General features: G+C 40.2%; 1 protein-coding gene across 1 annotated transcript; it reads left to right on the plus strand.

Moving 5' to 3' along the window:
- Window positions 1-8927: 8927 nt before the first annotated feature.
- Window positions 8928-13121, plus strand: slc5a3b (solute carrier family 5 member 3b). Its single transcript, XM_026145278.1, has one exon. It carries the CDS (start codon window positions 8972-8974, stop codon window positions 11105-11107), a length of 2136 nt encoding a protein of 711 aa, XP_026001063.1. The 5' UTR covers window positions 8928-8971; the 3' UTR covers window positions 11108-13121.
- The last annotated feature ends 1342 nt before the right edge of the window (window positions 13122-14463 follow it).

A 14463-nucleotide genomic window follows, 5' to 3' on the forward strand; every position in this document is an offset into this window, starting at 1 on the left:
ATAAATATATTTTCAGTTTAAAGTTAGTTGAAATAAAGCATATCTTATCATCACAATTACTTGTACAGTGTGTCTGAATAAGAGGAACATCATGTAAATCTGAAATCGGAAGCTCCTTTTTTCATGTTATGTGAATACCAGTGAGTGGCATGTTATCAATAATCACTAGATTTGGAGACTATGTCTAATAATAGAAAAGATTTATATGGGTCGAGTGAGAAATTCCAGTATTGGGAAGTGCTTGCTCACCGTGCCCCAAAAATGGATCAGTGAGTGATAAACATCTTATTTGCTTTGTACACACAGTTCATGCCAAGTCCTGAGAATTCGCCAGGCTATTTTTAACACAAAGATTTCTGAGGACGTTCAATTCAGGGGACCACGAGGGCTGTTTGGAAAGCTTCAGCAATGTTTCTTGAAGCTCCTTCTCATGGATTTTGAGTTTTGCATTTTGGGTCATTGTCCTGCTTTAGGATTCACCCTGCATTAAAAACATAGTATTTCCACCCCCATGCTTACTAGTGTTCATGATGCTACTATCAACAAATGCTGTTCCTTCTTTCTCTAAACATATCTTTCATGACTCTCAAAGAGCTCAATTTGAACTTTATCTGTCAACAGCACTTGTTTCCAAAACGACTCTGGCTCATTATTGTTGTGAACGCTTCAGACACTGACTTTTGCGAGGAGGCCGCAGAGAAAGTTTCCTTTCCTCCTCGACATACATCCCCATTGTGCAGCCTTCGCCAGCCCTCCTGAACATTCCTGCATTTGCTTTGCAGTCACTTGGGTAACTTTGTGTTGGCTTTCTGCTCAGTAGGCTTGCAGTTGTTCTTAGTCCTCTGAATCTCTTGTGGATCCCCTTAACTGGTAACTATTAATAACAGTTAACTTCATTTTAGATATCTAGTCAAGCCTAGAAACACCCACTGTAGAATAACAGGCCTACCAAGTTAATGAGGTTTTGTGTGTCTTACAAGTTTTGTGCACAAACCTTTGACTGCTCTTTAACTAATGAATTCATTAGTACTAATGCTACTGTAGTGTGGAAGCTTGAAGATCTCTGTTACTATGGACATAAATGCAGACGCATATTAAAGTTCATAAGGAATACTTTCTAAACTGGACCATTTAGCTTTTGTAGTTCTGATGCTCTCTGAATGCTTCCAGGTTTTAAATTTGTGAGCCAAGTTAGCTAATTTAACTCAAACATGCTTTAAGACAAAAGCACGGATCCTATAGCTATGTTTACACTCTAAACACAAAAGTTGTGCTACAGTATTTATGATCAGACACAACAAAGTTGGACAAAGAGGAGGGGAAAGATTTGATTTATTCTTCTTGTTAGTCTTCTGCCTCTCTTTTCTTTTTCCTGTCTGTTTCCTGCCCTCACGTTCTGTTTCACTGATGACTGGTTTCTCATTAATACGCTGTTAAAATCTCACATACATTGTGTAATTTCATCTTAACTGATACTACATCTGCTATGGATGAACTATCCCAAATGGCACATTTCTGTGCTCCTTGGCCTCAAGGTGGCTCCACAACTACACAATAGATTTAAACAGAATAGAACACAATAGAAAAAAAACATAAAATAGAACTTTATTGTTTGTTTTTGTTGTGGTTTTTTTTTCAGAAAAGGACTGTTTATCAGCTCTTGGATTGCCAGCAAAAGAAAAAGTATCCAACAAAGTTACATAGTGAGGTGTGCAACATGATAGTAAACAGTGCAACGTGTGGTCCTTCCAGTACACCTGGCTTTCTTTGGGAGTCGACCAGTCTGGATATTTCTGAGAAAATGTTAGTCATTCTGATAGCAGACACGTCTCTGTGATCTTGACTAACTGAACTAACATTTTACACATACAATACTTCCACATACCACACCCAAGATACAGGTGCCTTCTGCAAAAGAGATCTGTGGTTTGTCTTTCTTAGAAGAATCCAAAGAAAGATATTATAAGAAAACCCTGAAAACAAACTTAGAAAGTACCAGCCTCAGTCAAATCAAATCGAATGACTTTTTATTGTCACATCACAGTGCTGAGTTCCTTACGATTACACTTTAACTCCTAAGTTAACATTTGTTAGGACTTTGACCGTGAATTAAAACAATACAGCAGCTGCTGAGATGAACAGCGTCAACCTTATTTATAGGCACCTGCCAGACGAAGGACTTTTCCTTGGATATTGTGTCCTACATTTCTCTTAATATGCAGGGTTGGTACTAACAACAAATTCGAGTGACCTAGACTACACGAGACACCAGAGGTTTTCCCAAAAATACCTTTTTGGGTTAATAAAGAAAGTATTCACAGCTGTAACGATCCAGCACAATCTCCCAAAGTCACCTGTTTACCGAATGCTTATTACTGGTGTGAACGTGAGTTATTCTGCACCCCAGTTCTCCCGCTAACATTTCCTCTATTTTGCTTGAACATTGAATGAGGTAGGGCAGCAATGCGTGGATAGAATGAACAACAATGTTAACGCACTGCAGTGTGAGTCATATCAAACCAGTTAGGCGGGATAGTTTTTGTTTTTTTAACAAGTTTTTAAAATGGCTGTTGGAAAATAGTGTACACATATACTTCTAACCTTCAGCACTAATCCAACAATACTAGGAAGTCAAACCTACAGTGCAGGAACAACCACTAAATAACTGGGACTGTAAAGTGTCTTGCTACTCTCCATCTGTAACGCCTGTCTTGTATAACAATATCTAGATAATTGCAATCTCATTTGGCTTTTAAATGTGGAAGGCTTGCAAAGTGAAGAGTGTATCTTCTTCTTTTGTCTGTGTGCACAGATGTGCTGTTAAGTGCAGTGAGCCTTTTCTGTGTTTGATCGATCTGCATGCTGACTTCAAGCTCTGCATCAAGTCTTATTCAAGTGAAACAAAATTGTCTTACTATTGCTAGGCTGAGGCTCCTTCTAATAGATGGCAAAAATAACAAACTAGTATTTATTTGTAGTTTATTTATAGTCATTTCTATATTAATTTCACATTAATTGATCTCAGGTTTAAGTAAAAATTGTAATCTATGATCGCATTGTCACTCTTTGTGATTTAAACTGCCACGACGAGAAGGACAAATGTTGTAAAATTACTACTGATATAGAATCTAAAAAAAGCACACAATAAAAATGTAACTACTGTTCATATAACAGACTACCCATTACATTGCACACCTACTGTTCTTTGACCTGAAAATGTGTTGAAATATAGTGATTAAAACATGCACTTTAATGGGCAACTGACCAGGCTGTTATTTTAGGGTTCAGCACTCATCCTAAGCAATTAAACCACTTCAAGGCATAAAAGCCTGTTTATAAATAACCTCACAACCAACAGGCCAGAACCAAAATTGTCAGTTTGTTTAATCCCCCCCCCCATTCGCAGCTGTTCAATCTAATTCCGATCAACACCACAGGTTTTATGACTGCGACGATGAAGCAATACAGAACGGCCGGTGTACACTGGAAACTCAAAGTCTTTTCAGATCTCTTGGGAGAGGCTTGTAAAGGATTACTCATTCAACACATGACACTGGGTTGCATTATTTTGGCATAAATAAATAAAAAAAATCATATTGGTATTTCAAACAAAAATGTTTTGGGACAGTTCGGAGGTGCTTTTCGTGGGAAAATGTAGATAAAGCAATTCAAAACAACAGAAAATAAAGGACACTAAAAGTGAAGAGAGGAAAAGAAAATCTAATATGTAGGTCAAAGGTTAAAGAATTGTAAGATCAAAGTGCAGACACTTTCACTGCTCTCTGAATAGATTTTAATGTTTCGAGTGGGGTGGATTAATAAAAAGGCTTATTTGAGTATACAAACTTCCAAAATTCTGTATTTATTGAAGTTCAAGCAAAGCATCGGCATCAGCTGCTGGTGGTGTAATGGTGTGGGGGATATTTTCTTGGCACACTTTAGGTCCCAAAGTAACAACTAAGCCTCATTTAAACACCACAGCCTATTTGAGTATTTTGAGAATGTCCATCCCTTTATGACCACATTGTACTCATCTTCTCATGTCCGCTCCCAACAGGAAATCACACCATATCACAAAGGTCAAATCATCTCATACCAGTTTTCTTGAACACGAAAATAAATTTTCTATATTCAAATAGCCTCCACAGTCACCAAATCCCAAACCAATGTGTTTCTAGCACCTTATATAATCCATGCCACACAGAAGAAAAGCAGTTCTGAAGCCAAAAAGGGGCTGAATGCAGTACTGGCAAGGAATACCTAATTAAGTAGAGGGCGGGTGTATTTATTCCACTATGTGATTTCTTCTAGGACGTTATAGAGATATGATGTAAAACGCAAATAATTTAGACAGGGATAAAAACAATAACAACAACAAAAATCATTCATTCATCCATACACATGTTAGTTTACTGCAATAAAGTTTCCTACCTCTTCCTCATCTCTTCAATCAATGATGCTTACTGGGTACAAAAACCTTGAGGCAAATAATTTACTATTAGTCTCCCATCTGACTTAAGACTGTAACTAAGGAAAAAAGGGGAAAAGGAGCCCCTCTCTAGCAATTAAGCGCTCAGGCCATAGTCTGGTAGGGAATATAACTAGGTTTTACCAGCAAAATAAAAAAGTTTAAAGTCCAAAATAGATTAAATTTAAAAATAAAACAACAACAAACAAAAACACACACGCGCTCACAAAAGTCAATCAATTCCCACTTCCTGGTGAAATCGAAACACACCGCAACATAGTGTCGCGCAACAAAAACGCAACCGAAAGAGGCGCAATGCCTGCTGGGAAATGTAGTCTTTCACGAAATGGAATTTTCCAAGATATCTGCGAGAGCAGAGTGAGTGGAAATTTACTCCGTTTCCCTCCCTTCGTAGTATGCAGAACTGTGTCTGCCGTGCAGGATGTTTTGTTGAAACTCAACCAGTAGAATCATATTCTTATCTGTCTGCTGAGGCTGTTGACGGTTATTATCATGGTCAGGGCAACATGCCTGATTACAGCAATATCTTTTGGATTATTATTGTTATAATATTGTTATGCTCTACAACCTTCTGGTACATTCTTTATATTATTTGCTCAGTAGTAGTGCCAGCTGTTTTAACAGAACCCAAGCTGTGCGGTTGATTATAGTGAGTGTTTTAACTTGCATTGCAAGCCTCTTCTAACACTATCTACACTATGCAACATACACACGCACAAACAGACACACACTGAAGAATCGGAGCATGCAAATATTTGCAAGCGGTAACATTAATGCACACACCTACTTCACATGCACACACTATTTAGGGCCCACTCAACACAAGAGGTGCTGCTGATAAGAATGAGACACTTGCTTTTCTCCCAACTGGATGTAATGTTATTATGATTGTTTTTAGAGAGCAAAGCTCATGTGGCTCAGCTCTGTGTTGCAATGGAGTGATGGCACAACAGTCACTATAAATTAGGTGTTGATGATTGCTGGTGTTTTCTCTTGTTGCTCTACAATGACAACTATTTCCTCCAGATTGCAAGCCCGATGCTCTCCAACAAATAGCAGCGTCCGTGTCAGGTCACTTGGAAAATGAAAACATGTGTTGTTGCAACAGCAAAGTATGCATAACTTTATTCCTCTGATGGGCATTGTTGTTGGCATGCGGGCCAAAAATTCCTTTCTGGGGAGACTTCAGAAAAAAATAAATCTCATTAGGAGCTACACTTCAGTGACCTGGCCTTGAATGGGTTTCTAGCAGTTTCCCCGATTGGCAGCAGCTCGAGACCTTCCAGGTGTGTTAGTTCAGGTTAAGCAGCCACCTTGGTATCTAATTAGGGGTACATAAAAGATTATGGAAGATTTGGCAAGCTTAGGGATGCTTTGTCTGATCAGCAGTGGAAAGTTACTAAACATTTAGACAACTTTACCCAGTTAGACAAACCAGTAAATACTAACATCTATTCTCCATTTTCACGTTTAAGTAAACCCGACACTTTTTAATTTTCACGAGTTCGTAAAAATGCATATGCCTAACCTACTTATTTTGTTTAAGGACAAGCAAATGATCTTCCTCATTCAAAGCACGCTGAGGAAAAGGGTGGGCGTGACCCAGGACTCTCGACTTCCCGTTGAATCGCTCAGTGTGCACCTGCCTGTCTTCCTAAGCTTACATAAACAGACAGGTGACCAGGAGAACCAGTAGCCTAGTGATAATAAACCGGAGCAATTTCTAGTAGGCGGTATTTTGCGCCCTGTAACACGTCACGGGTGTAATACACGTGTGGGGCGTGGAATCGAGCGGATGCCTATAAGGAGCGAGGGCAGCATTGTCTGACGGGCATCACAGCTTTCTGTGAAAGTCGGAAGAGACACGCCGGCAGTTAATGTGAAGTCCACAACCTGGAGAGGCGACCTACGTGAGCCGAGGAAGCTGCGAGCATTCAGTACGAAGACGCTTCTCCACACACATCTCCGCCTATGGGGCGTGGAGAGAGACGGTTGTGAATCTCTTTGCTTTTGGCGCGTTCGCGAACACTAGCGATCCAGGTACATGTGTAGCGACTTGTTTTGACTTTTTTTTTTATCAGCAGAACCGGTGAGTGTGTGTGTGGAGGCTGAGCTGTTTTGTCAATAAACCAAAATATCCGAGCACGTGCCAGCGGGAAGTCCATTGAGGCTGCTTTTATTTAAAGCTACGCTAGGTCTCATTCAATGGGGTGCCAACTGACTGTTGAGCCACCAGACTCATGTTTTACAGCTGACGTCAGGCAGGGGGAAATGACGGATGTTTTAAAGGGTAAAAAGTGTGAAGGAGTACGCGTAGAGCCGTCCGTGTGTGTTTGGAAACGCGTCCCGCATCTCGAGGATGGCTAATGATGACGACTGCTATCTCTTGGAAGATGCGCAGTTTTTGCAGGCGGATGAATGAGTGACTGTTCTAGAAATTTCCCCCCACTACTTAGGTGCAGTTGGGACTACTTGCCTGACCGTGGTAGACTGGTGTCGCCCTCCTCTCTGTATTCACAAAGGCACTCTCAGGCTGTCAGGCACATCTGGCATTGTTTTGTACACTAACTATCCATTATACCGCTGCTCTCCACGATGGCGTCAGTCGGCCTTTGCTCCAAAGCCCTTGATCGCTTATTGTGTTATTAGACATTTAAAGCAGAGGTGCCACATTTGGTGTCTCCTTGTAGGCTGCTGTGACCGTTGCCAGAGAGCGACATTCATTTAAAATCCGGCTGTGCAAAGTAAGCTGCTCAGCATAAGTTTAGTCCTTAACGACTCCTTAAATAAATTGCAGCTTCTGTTTATCCTCAGGGTTTATATATTTTATTGTAATTCGTATTCCCAATGTGGTATTGGCACATGCCAGGACACGTTTGTCTTGGCGTGCATCTCTGCTGTCAAGTAACTGCTATGCACTTGCACACTAGACCTTCTTAGATAGGTCTTGGCTTAGAAACAAAAAAGAAGAAGAAAGAAACTTTAACTACATGGATTTATTAATGTGTTATGCATGTGCTAAAGTCTGCCCCGTGGCATTATTTAAACCCATGATGTCAGTATGTGGGAGCATGCTGCGCGAGTCCCCATCCTGGCATACCGGGGTGTTGGTGATTGAGCTTGACTCTTGCATTAAATAATGATATTGCAAATACAATTCTATTTGTCTGCTGAATGAATGAATGCTATATTTCAGAGTCTCATGGGCAGTTTGTGGTGAACACATGGAGCGCAGGCCTTGATGATGAGATGGTAAAATGAAAACAAAGGCTTCTTTTACAGAGAGGGATGGTTATGCATAAAGCATGGTTGTGAAGTCCGATGCGTGGGGTTATTTTCTCCCATGCATGGCAAGCTGAAACCTCAGGAGGGGCCTGGCAGCCAAGTGTGTGTTTGTATGTTTGTGTGTGTATGTGTGTATGAGACTGACACAAAACAGATGTGCTCTGACATCCCCTTGCATATTACTTTTTGCTGACACAAGAATTTTATTTTAATCCATCCCTCTTGTAATCTTATGTTCCTGCAGAATTTGGAATATTTAGCATATGCAGAATGCAGTTAGCTATAAACTTTTGGTGCAGTTAAATGTCCTTCTAATTTCAGGAGTGGAATATGACGATGCCAGTTTAACAGATTCAGGTGTGTCCATAAAAGCAGACATTGTGAATCGGTCCTTGTTTTGTGTGGTGTATATATAAAGGAGCTATACTCCTTTAGCTCCATATTTAAACTTGTAGCCCTAAATGTATTTTTGCTACCTGTTTATTTTAATGCGCTGCAAGTTTTTGTGTAAGGCACAAGTCAAACTGCACATTTGGTAGTGGCGCAGCGGCATAGTCTTTGCCACATTTCATGATGTCTTACATAATGCTTCTTTGAAGGTTTTATAGTAGTGTGGCTTGAGTCCTTTTGTGTTTAAACAGATTAACGAGGAAAGTCACAGGAAGTCTAATCCCACTGGAAAAATACTAGAGTTGCAAAGCTGGAAATGAGCAATAATATATTGAGCTTCATGTAGTTTACTGAGCATATTTTCATATATTTACATATATTTTCTTTTATTAGTGATTTTTGATCTTTTTATTTTTGTCATCAGATGCAACACATTTCTGTAATTTTTTTTTTTTTTGCCCCCACTACACTTCAAATCAAACCTCTAATGTGGTGTTTTTCTTTGCTGTCTTGCAGGAATTTTAACTCTTGGCTTTTCTAGACCAGAGACGTGCAGCATCCTCCGCTTAAAAACTAGAACGACCTCAGTGCCAGTGGATAACCCCATCCAAGTAGTGTATTTGACCAGACAGTGGATCTTAACAACTTCCATCCAGACAGCAAACCAAAGCACAACATTTCCATTCCATTTAAACAAGTGCAAAATAAGTATATTTATATATTTCCATTTTTCTTTATTTTCTTTTATTTTTTTAAAGTTTCCTGTAAGACTTTTTTTTTTTTTTTTAAACATAATCTGTAAAAAAAATGGCTGGTGGAATGGAAGCAGTGGACATAGCTGTGGTGGCACTGTATTTCGTCCTGGTGCTAGCCATCGGGTTTCTTGCCATGTGGAAAGCCAATCGCAGCACTGTGAGCGGCTACTTCCTGGCTGGACGCTCCATGACATGGATTGTGATAGGTGCCTCGCTGTTTGTCAGCAACATTGGCAGTGAACATTTCATTGGCCTGGCTGGGTCAGGAGCAGCAAGTGGCTATGCTGTAGGAGCGTGGGAATTTAATGCACTTCTACTTCTGCAGCTGCTTGGCTGGGTGTTTATCCCTGTGTATATCCACTCAGGAGTCTACACCATGCCAGAGTACCTATCAAAACGCTATGGTGGCAAACGACTCAAGGTTTACTTTGCTTTCTTGTCTGTGCTGCTTTACATTTTTACCAAACTGTCTGTGGACTTGTATGCTGGAGCTCTCTTTATTCAGGAGTCCCTTGGATGGAATCTCTATTTGTCTATTGTTCTGCTTATCAGTATGACTGCTCTGCTCACTGTCACTGGTGGATTGGTGGCAGTGCTCTACACCGACGCCCTTCAGGCAGTGTTGATGATCGGTGGAGCCCTCACCTTAACCATTATGAGCCTGATCAAAGTCGGTGGGCTAGAGGGTGTCAGAACTAAGTACATGCAGGCAGTTCCTAATGTTACCGCTATACTAGCCACTGGAAACTACACATACTCGCCTTCATGTCGCATTGACCCTAAACCAAACTCGCTGAGCATCCTTCGAGGTCCCCTGGATGAAGACATTCCTTGGCCAGGTTTTCTTTTTGGCCAGACGCCTGCATCTATTTGGTACTGGTGTGCGGACCAGGTCATTGTCCAGAGAGTACTGGCAGCAAAAAACATTGCTCATGCAAAGGGCTCAACACTCATGGCTGGATTTCTCAAAATCCTGCCCATGTTTCTAATAGTCATTCCAGGAATGATATCCCGCATTTTGTTTGCAGATGAGATTGCCTGCATCGGGCCGGAGCACTGCATGGCTGTTTGTGGTTCCCAAGCTGGCTGCTCAAACATTGCCTACCCACGTCTGGTCATGGCGGTGATGCCTGTGGGACTTAGGGGTCTTATGATGGCAGTCATGATAGCTGCCCTGATGAGTGACCTTGACTCGATCTTCAACAGCGCAAGCACAATCTTCACCTTGGACATCTACCAGACATTTCGGACGAAGGCATGCCAACGCGAACTGTTGATTGTGGGCCGCATGTTTGTTGTGGTCATGGTGGTCATCAGTATTGCCTGGGTGCCTGTCATTATTGAGATGCAAGGTGGACAGACATACCTCTACATCCAGGAAGTTGCTGGCTACCTCACTCCACCAATTGCTGCCCTTTTCCTTCTAGGTGTATTCTGGAAGCGATGTAATGAGAGAGGTGCATTCTGGGGAGGCATGACGGGTTTTACCCTAGGTACCATACGACTGATCCTGGCATTTATCTACCGTCAGCCTCACTGTGACCAGCCAGATAATAGGCCTGCCTTCGTTGTTCGAATTCACTACATGTATTTTGCTGCTGGGCTGTTCTGGATTTCAGGGTTGGTGGCAATTGTGGTCAGTCTCTGTACTTCTCCACCAGATAAGGAGCAAGTTCGCACCACCACCCTCTGGGGGCTCTACAGCATTGAAATGACTCCCCCTAAGAACAGAGAGGAAACGTACCGGCTGACTGAGAAGAACCACTGTAATGGTGACACAAGCCTGCGTAAAGAGCTGCCCCCAGACGTTAAAAAAGAGAGGTGCGTGGACGGGATGGATATCAAACTTCTGGTCCCTTCCACAGACCATGACCCAGCAACACCAAGTACAGAAACGTCCCCTGCCACCACTCCTGGAGCCCAGATTGGTAACAGAAATATGGAGACAATCAGAGCAGAGGAAGGCTGCCGTAGTGGTGCGGAGACGAGCAGGTGCATGCGTTTGCTGGACTGGGTTTGCGGCTATAAGGGAGAATCGCAGAGCGCTCAGCAAAAAGGGGCGAAGGAGGACGCGAGAGCCATCGCCGAGATGCTGTACGAGCCACCTCGAGTCAAACTTCTCCTCAACCTGGGCTTGGTCTCAGTCTGCTCTGTGGGCATCTTCATGTTTGTTTATTTTTCACTGTAGTAACAAGGACCGAGTGGGGTGGGAGGTGTCTGGGGCTTTTAGAAAGAGTTGACTTTTCAGAGATGTATGAAGCTCTGTCTGTAATATTTACAGTTGTATTTTGTAGCTCTCTAACAGGGATCTAAGCTTAGTGTAATCATTTTTTTTAAATGATGAAAGCTTCTTCACATTTTAAAAAAACCAAACCAAAACAAAAAACTATGACTTCTCTATGACTCTGAATCTTATTTGACACTAGCGTGTCAATTTTGTACAGTGCTTATTGTTATTCCTGTATTCAAAATATCTACTGGGATTTTTAGAATTGTTGTACTCTAAGTGAATTCAATATTTGCCTTATTTGACATATGCACTTGTCTTTTTTGTATTGTGAAAATAAATGTATTCTGTGATTTTTTTTTTATTGTTTATTTTTTTTAAGCTTTTTATTTTACTCTTGTTCTCAGTGACTGTAGGCTTAGTTGCTGGTGTAGCATACATATATTGGATATTAACAAATATCCATTTATTTTTAATTTTTTCTTTTTATTTGTTTGGTTGAGGGGCCATTATGAACTTTGGGGGGAAAAAAAGAGTTAATGCTGCGAAGCATTGCATTCGCTGCTGGTATTGAATATTACCATTATATTTATTGTGATTATTATATCTGTTTGATTTAGCCTACTGAAGGTGTTGCATCTAAATTTAGTGAAACTTACGGTTAATATTTAATGTTTTTAATATATACATCTTTTGCAGTACAGAGAGAAAAGAGAGAGCAGAAAGAAGCACAAGACTAATAATGTTGTTATTATCGCTACTATCATTTCCCCTTGCAATGAATGACATAATGTAAATGGTCCATTTGAATTGGCTGTTTACGATGTTGTCACTGATGACCTAAATCAGGGCATAACTGGAGCTGTACTGCTATTTTTATTATACTACATTTCCTAGTAGTGTGTTTTCTTCTTTGTTTTCATTACTTTCACTGTTATTTTTATCTTTCTGTGACTGTATTGTGTTGAAAGTTCATGTACTAATATTGTATCGTAACAAAAAGTCACAAGTACCAACAGTCATGAGTTGAGTTGAGTTGTCAGATTGTGTTTTATGCAAATTTCATTTTGTGCTCTACATTACTGAAATTTGTCTCTATTGCATTATGTCCACATTGTGTACAATATACTTCAGGGCTCACTGCATCACCTACAATGTACATTTCTTCTATAGCAGGCTATCTGTTGTGTATCTACTGTGTGTTAATGTATTTCTAGTGCACTGCAGTGCTGAAATGTCATTTAATCTTGTTTGAAGTGCATCTTTTATGAACCTCCTACCGAATGTGTCTTAGTGTGCAATGTTAAAGTGACAAAACATCGACGAACACAGACTTTAAGTTTTTTAAGTACTGAAACTTTGTGCATTAGATACCACATTTCTTCTTTTCTTTTTCTTTTTTTTGTTTGTTTAAAGTCATTTTCAGGATTTTGTTGTTCTGTCATGTAGACAGTTTTAGTTAGCATTAACAGATAATGCTAAGCAGAAATGACATTTCAGGCATTTGTTGACAAAGTAGCACTTTACTGGACGAGCTTAATCGTGAGATTATTAAGAGCAATTCAGCTCTTAATTAAAAAAAAAAAAAAAAAAAAAAAAAGCAATTCAGCCAGGGTGCTTGAAATCATTGGCCTTCTAGATTGTGGTCATTGTTCCCACAGTGTAACGTGTTCACGCATCAACACCTCATCCCCAGAATACAAAAATAAACGAAAAGTACTGTGTTTGTATGTATTTTTGACACCAATGTTGAATGACCTCAGTCCAAAACGTCAGTTTTATAATGTGATAGGCCAATCCCTATCTGTGTCAGGCGTGAATGATGCATAACATGGAGGATGGTTAACAGACGATTGCTGTATGAGTATGGGGAAAGAGCTTTAAAACGCTTTCTTTCTTTCTGAGAGACTTTACATTGTTATTTTTATGGATTTTATTTTTAGAGATTGAAAATAAAGTTTTCGTGGAGACTAAAGCCAGATGTGTTTTCGTTCTTCATAGTCAAAGAAATGAAACGAGAATGAAAGAGTAATGAAGTCACTTCTGGACAATAATAGGATTAAGTTGAAGTATGCAGCAAACGATTTGTTTGCTGGTGGCGTTTGCTGTTATTGCAGCATTATAGGCACATTTTATTGCAGTGTAATTATCTGCTGGTTCCAAGATGCAAGAAGTCATAGGCATCTGTTTAAAAAACAAACAAACTGCTAAATGGTTTTAATTCAGATTAGTTTAATTATGGACCTCACTTTTCAATTCCTCTCTTGTGGTTCTGTTGGTACTGACTTTCATTACAACTTCTGAATAACTGCATTGTGTCTAAATGGCATTTTGCAACTTGCTGTGATTGAGATGTTGTTTTCAGAGCTGCTGAAGAGATGACGGATTCCATGTTGGATTTCTATAGTAGCAAAATTTTCATCCCATGTGTGTGCAGTGTTTATATATGGAGGGAGCTTTTACTTATTGTTGACCAGGATTATATAAACCCTGGCAAGGCTCTAATAATCTCCTCAGGGCCAGACAGGGATTGGGTGATTCCAGGCCCACAAGATTTAACCAATCAAAAGGCCAGCATCGGTGGCTTACAAATCTCCACTGCTTACCAGTTTAGCTCCATACATCCTTTTATCCTCTGGCGACCAAACCTCACACTTCTGTAATTTTCCACAATTAAGGGTGGATTAAAAGTTACATTGTGAAAACAGACATTCATCATGCAAATTTTCTTGGCATGAAGCACAGATGCCAAAGGCAAAATGCTATATTGTACGGTTAGGTAATCTGTTGACTAATACGGTGTGTTTTTTAGAGTGACACAGTCATCACTGCCATTAACTGCTTCTAGTCAGAGGGTGGTATTTAGTGGCCATGATCTGTTTCAATTTAGACGATGACTCATATCAGCGATGTCCTGTGACTCCCCATAGCAACAAGTTAGAATGTAGCATTCACATTTCAAAGGCGGCTGTGTGGGTAGCACATTGGAATAAAGGAAGACAAACACAGACTTTCCTTGGCAGGTTTTTCTGAAGGTGCCATGACTGAAGCATGTTAATTAATAACTTAGAATTGTCACCTGAAACCCTGCCTGCAGATTCTCAGTTGGTTTTGGGAAAAGCATTGTTTTGTTAGAACTGTGTCACAATGTTGACCTCCCCGTGAAGACATGATTAATGTTTATGGATTATTCATACAAGGATGAGGACCATAAGTGTCTGAGCATGTATAGCAATGGACTTCATTTGCCTCTTATGAAAGAAAATCTGATAAACAAGGCAAAAAAAAAAAAAAGGTTTAGTGAGCTGATCAGGCAA

This window comes from Astatotilapia calliptera, chromosome 16, assembly GCF_900246225.1.
Source record: "Astatotilapia calliptera chromosome 16, fAstCal1.2, whole genome shotgun sequence".
In the NCBI taxonomy this organism is placed as follows: domain Eukaryota; kingdom Metazoa; phylum Chordata; class Actinopteri; order Cichliformes; family Cichlidae; genus Astatotilapia; species Astatotilapia calliptera.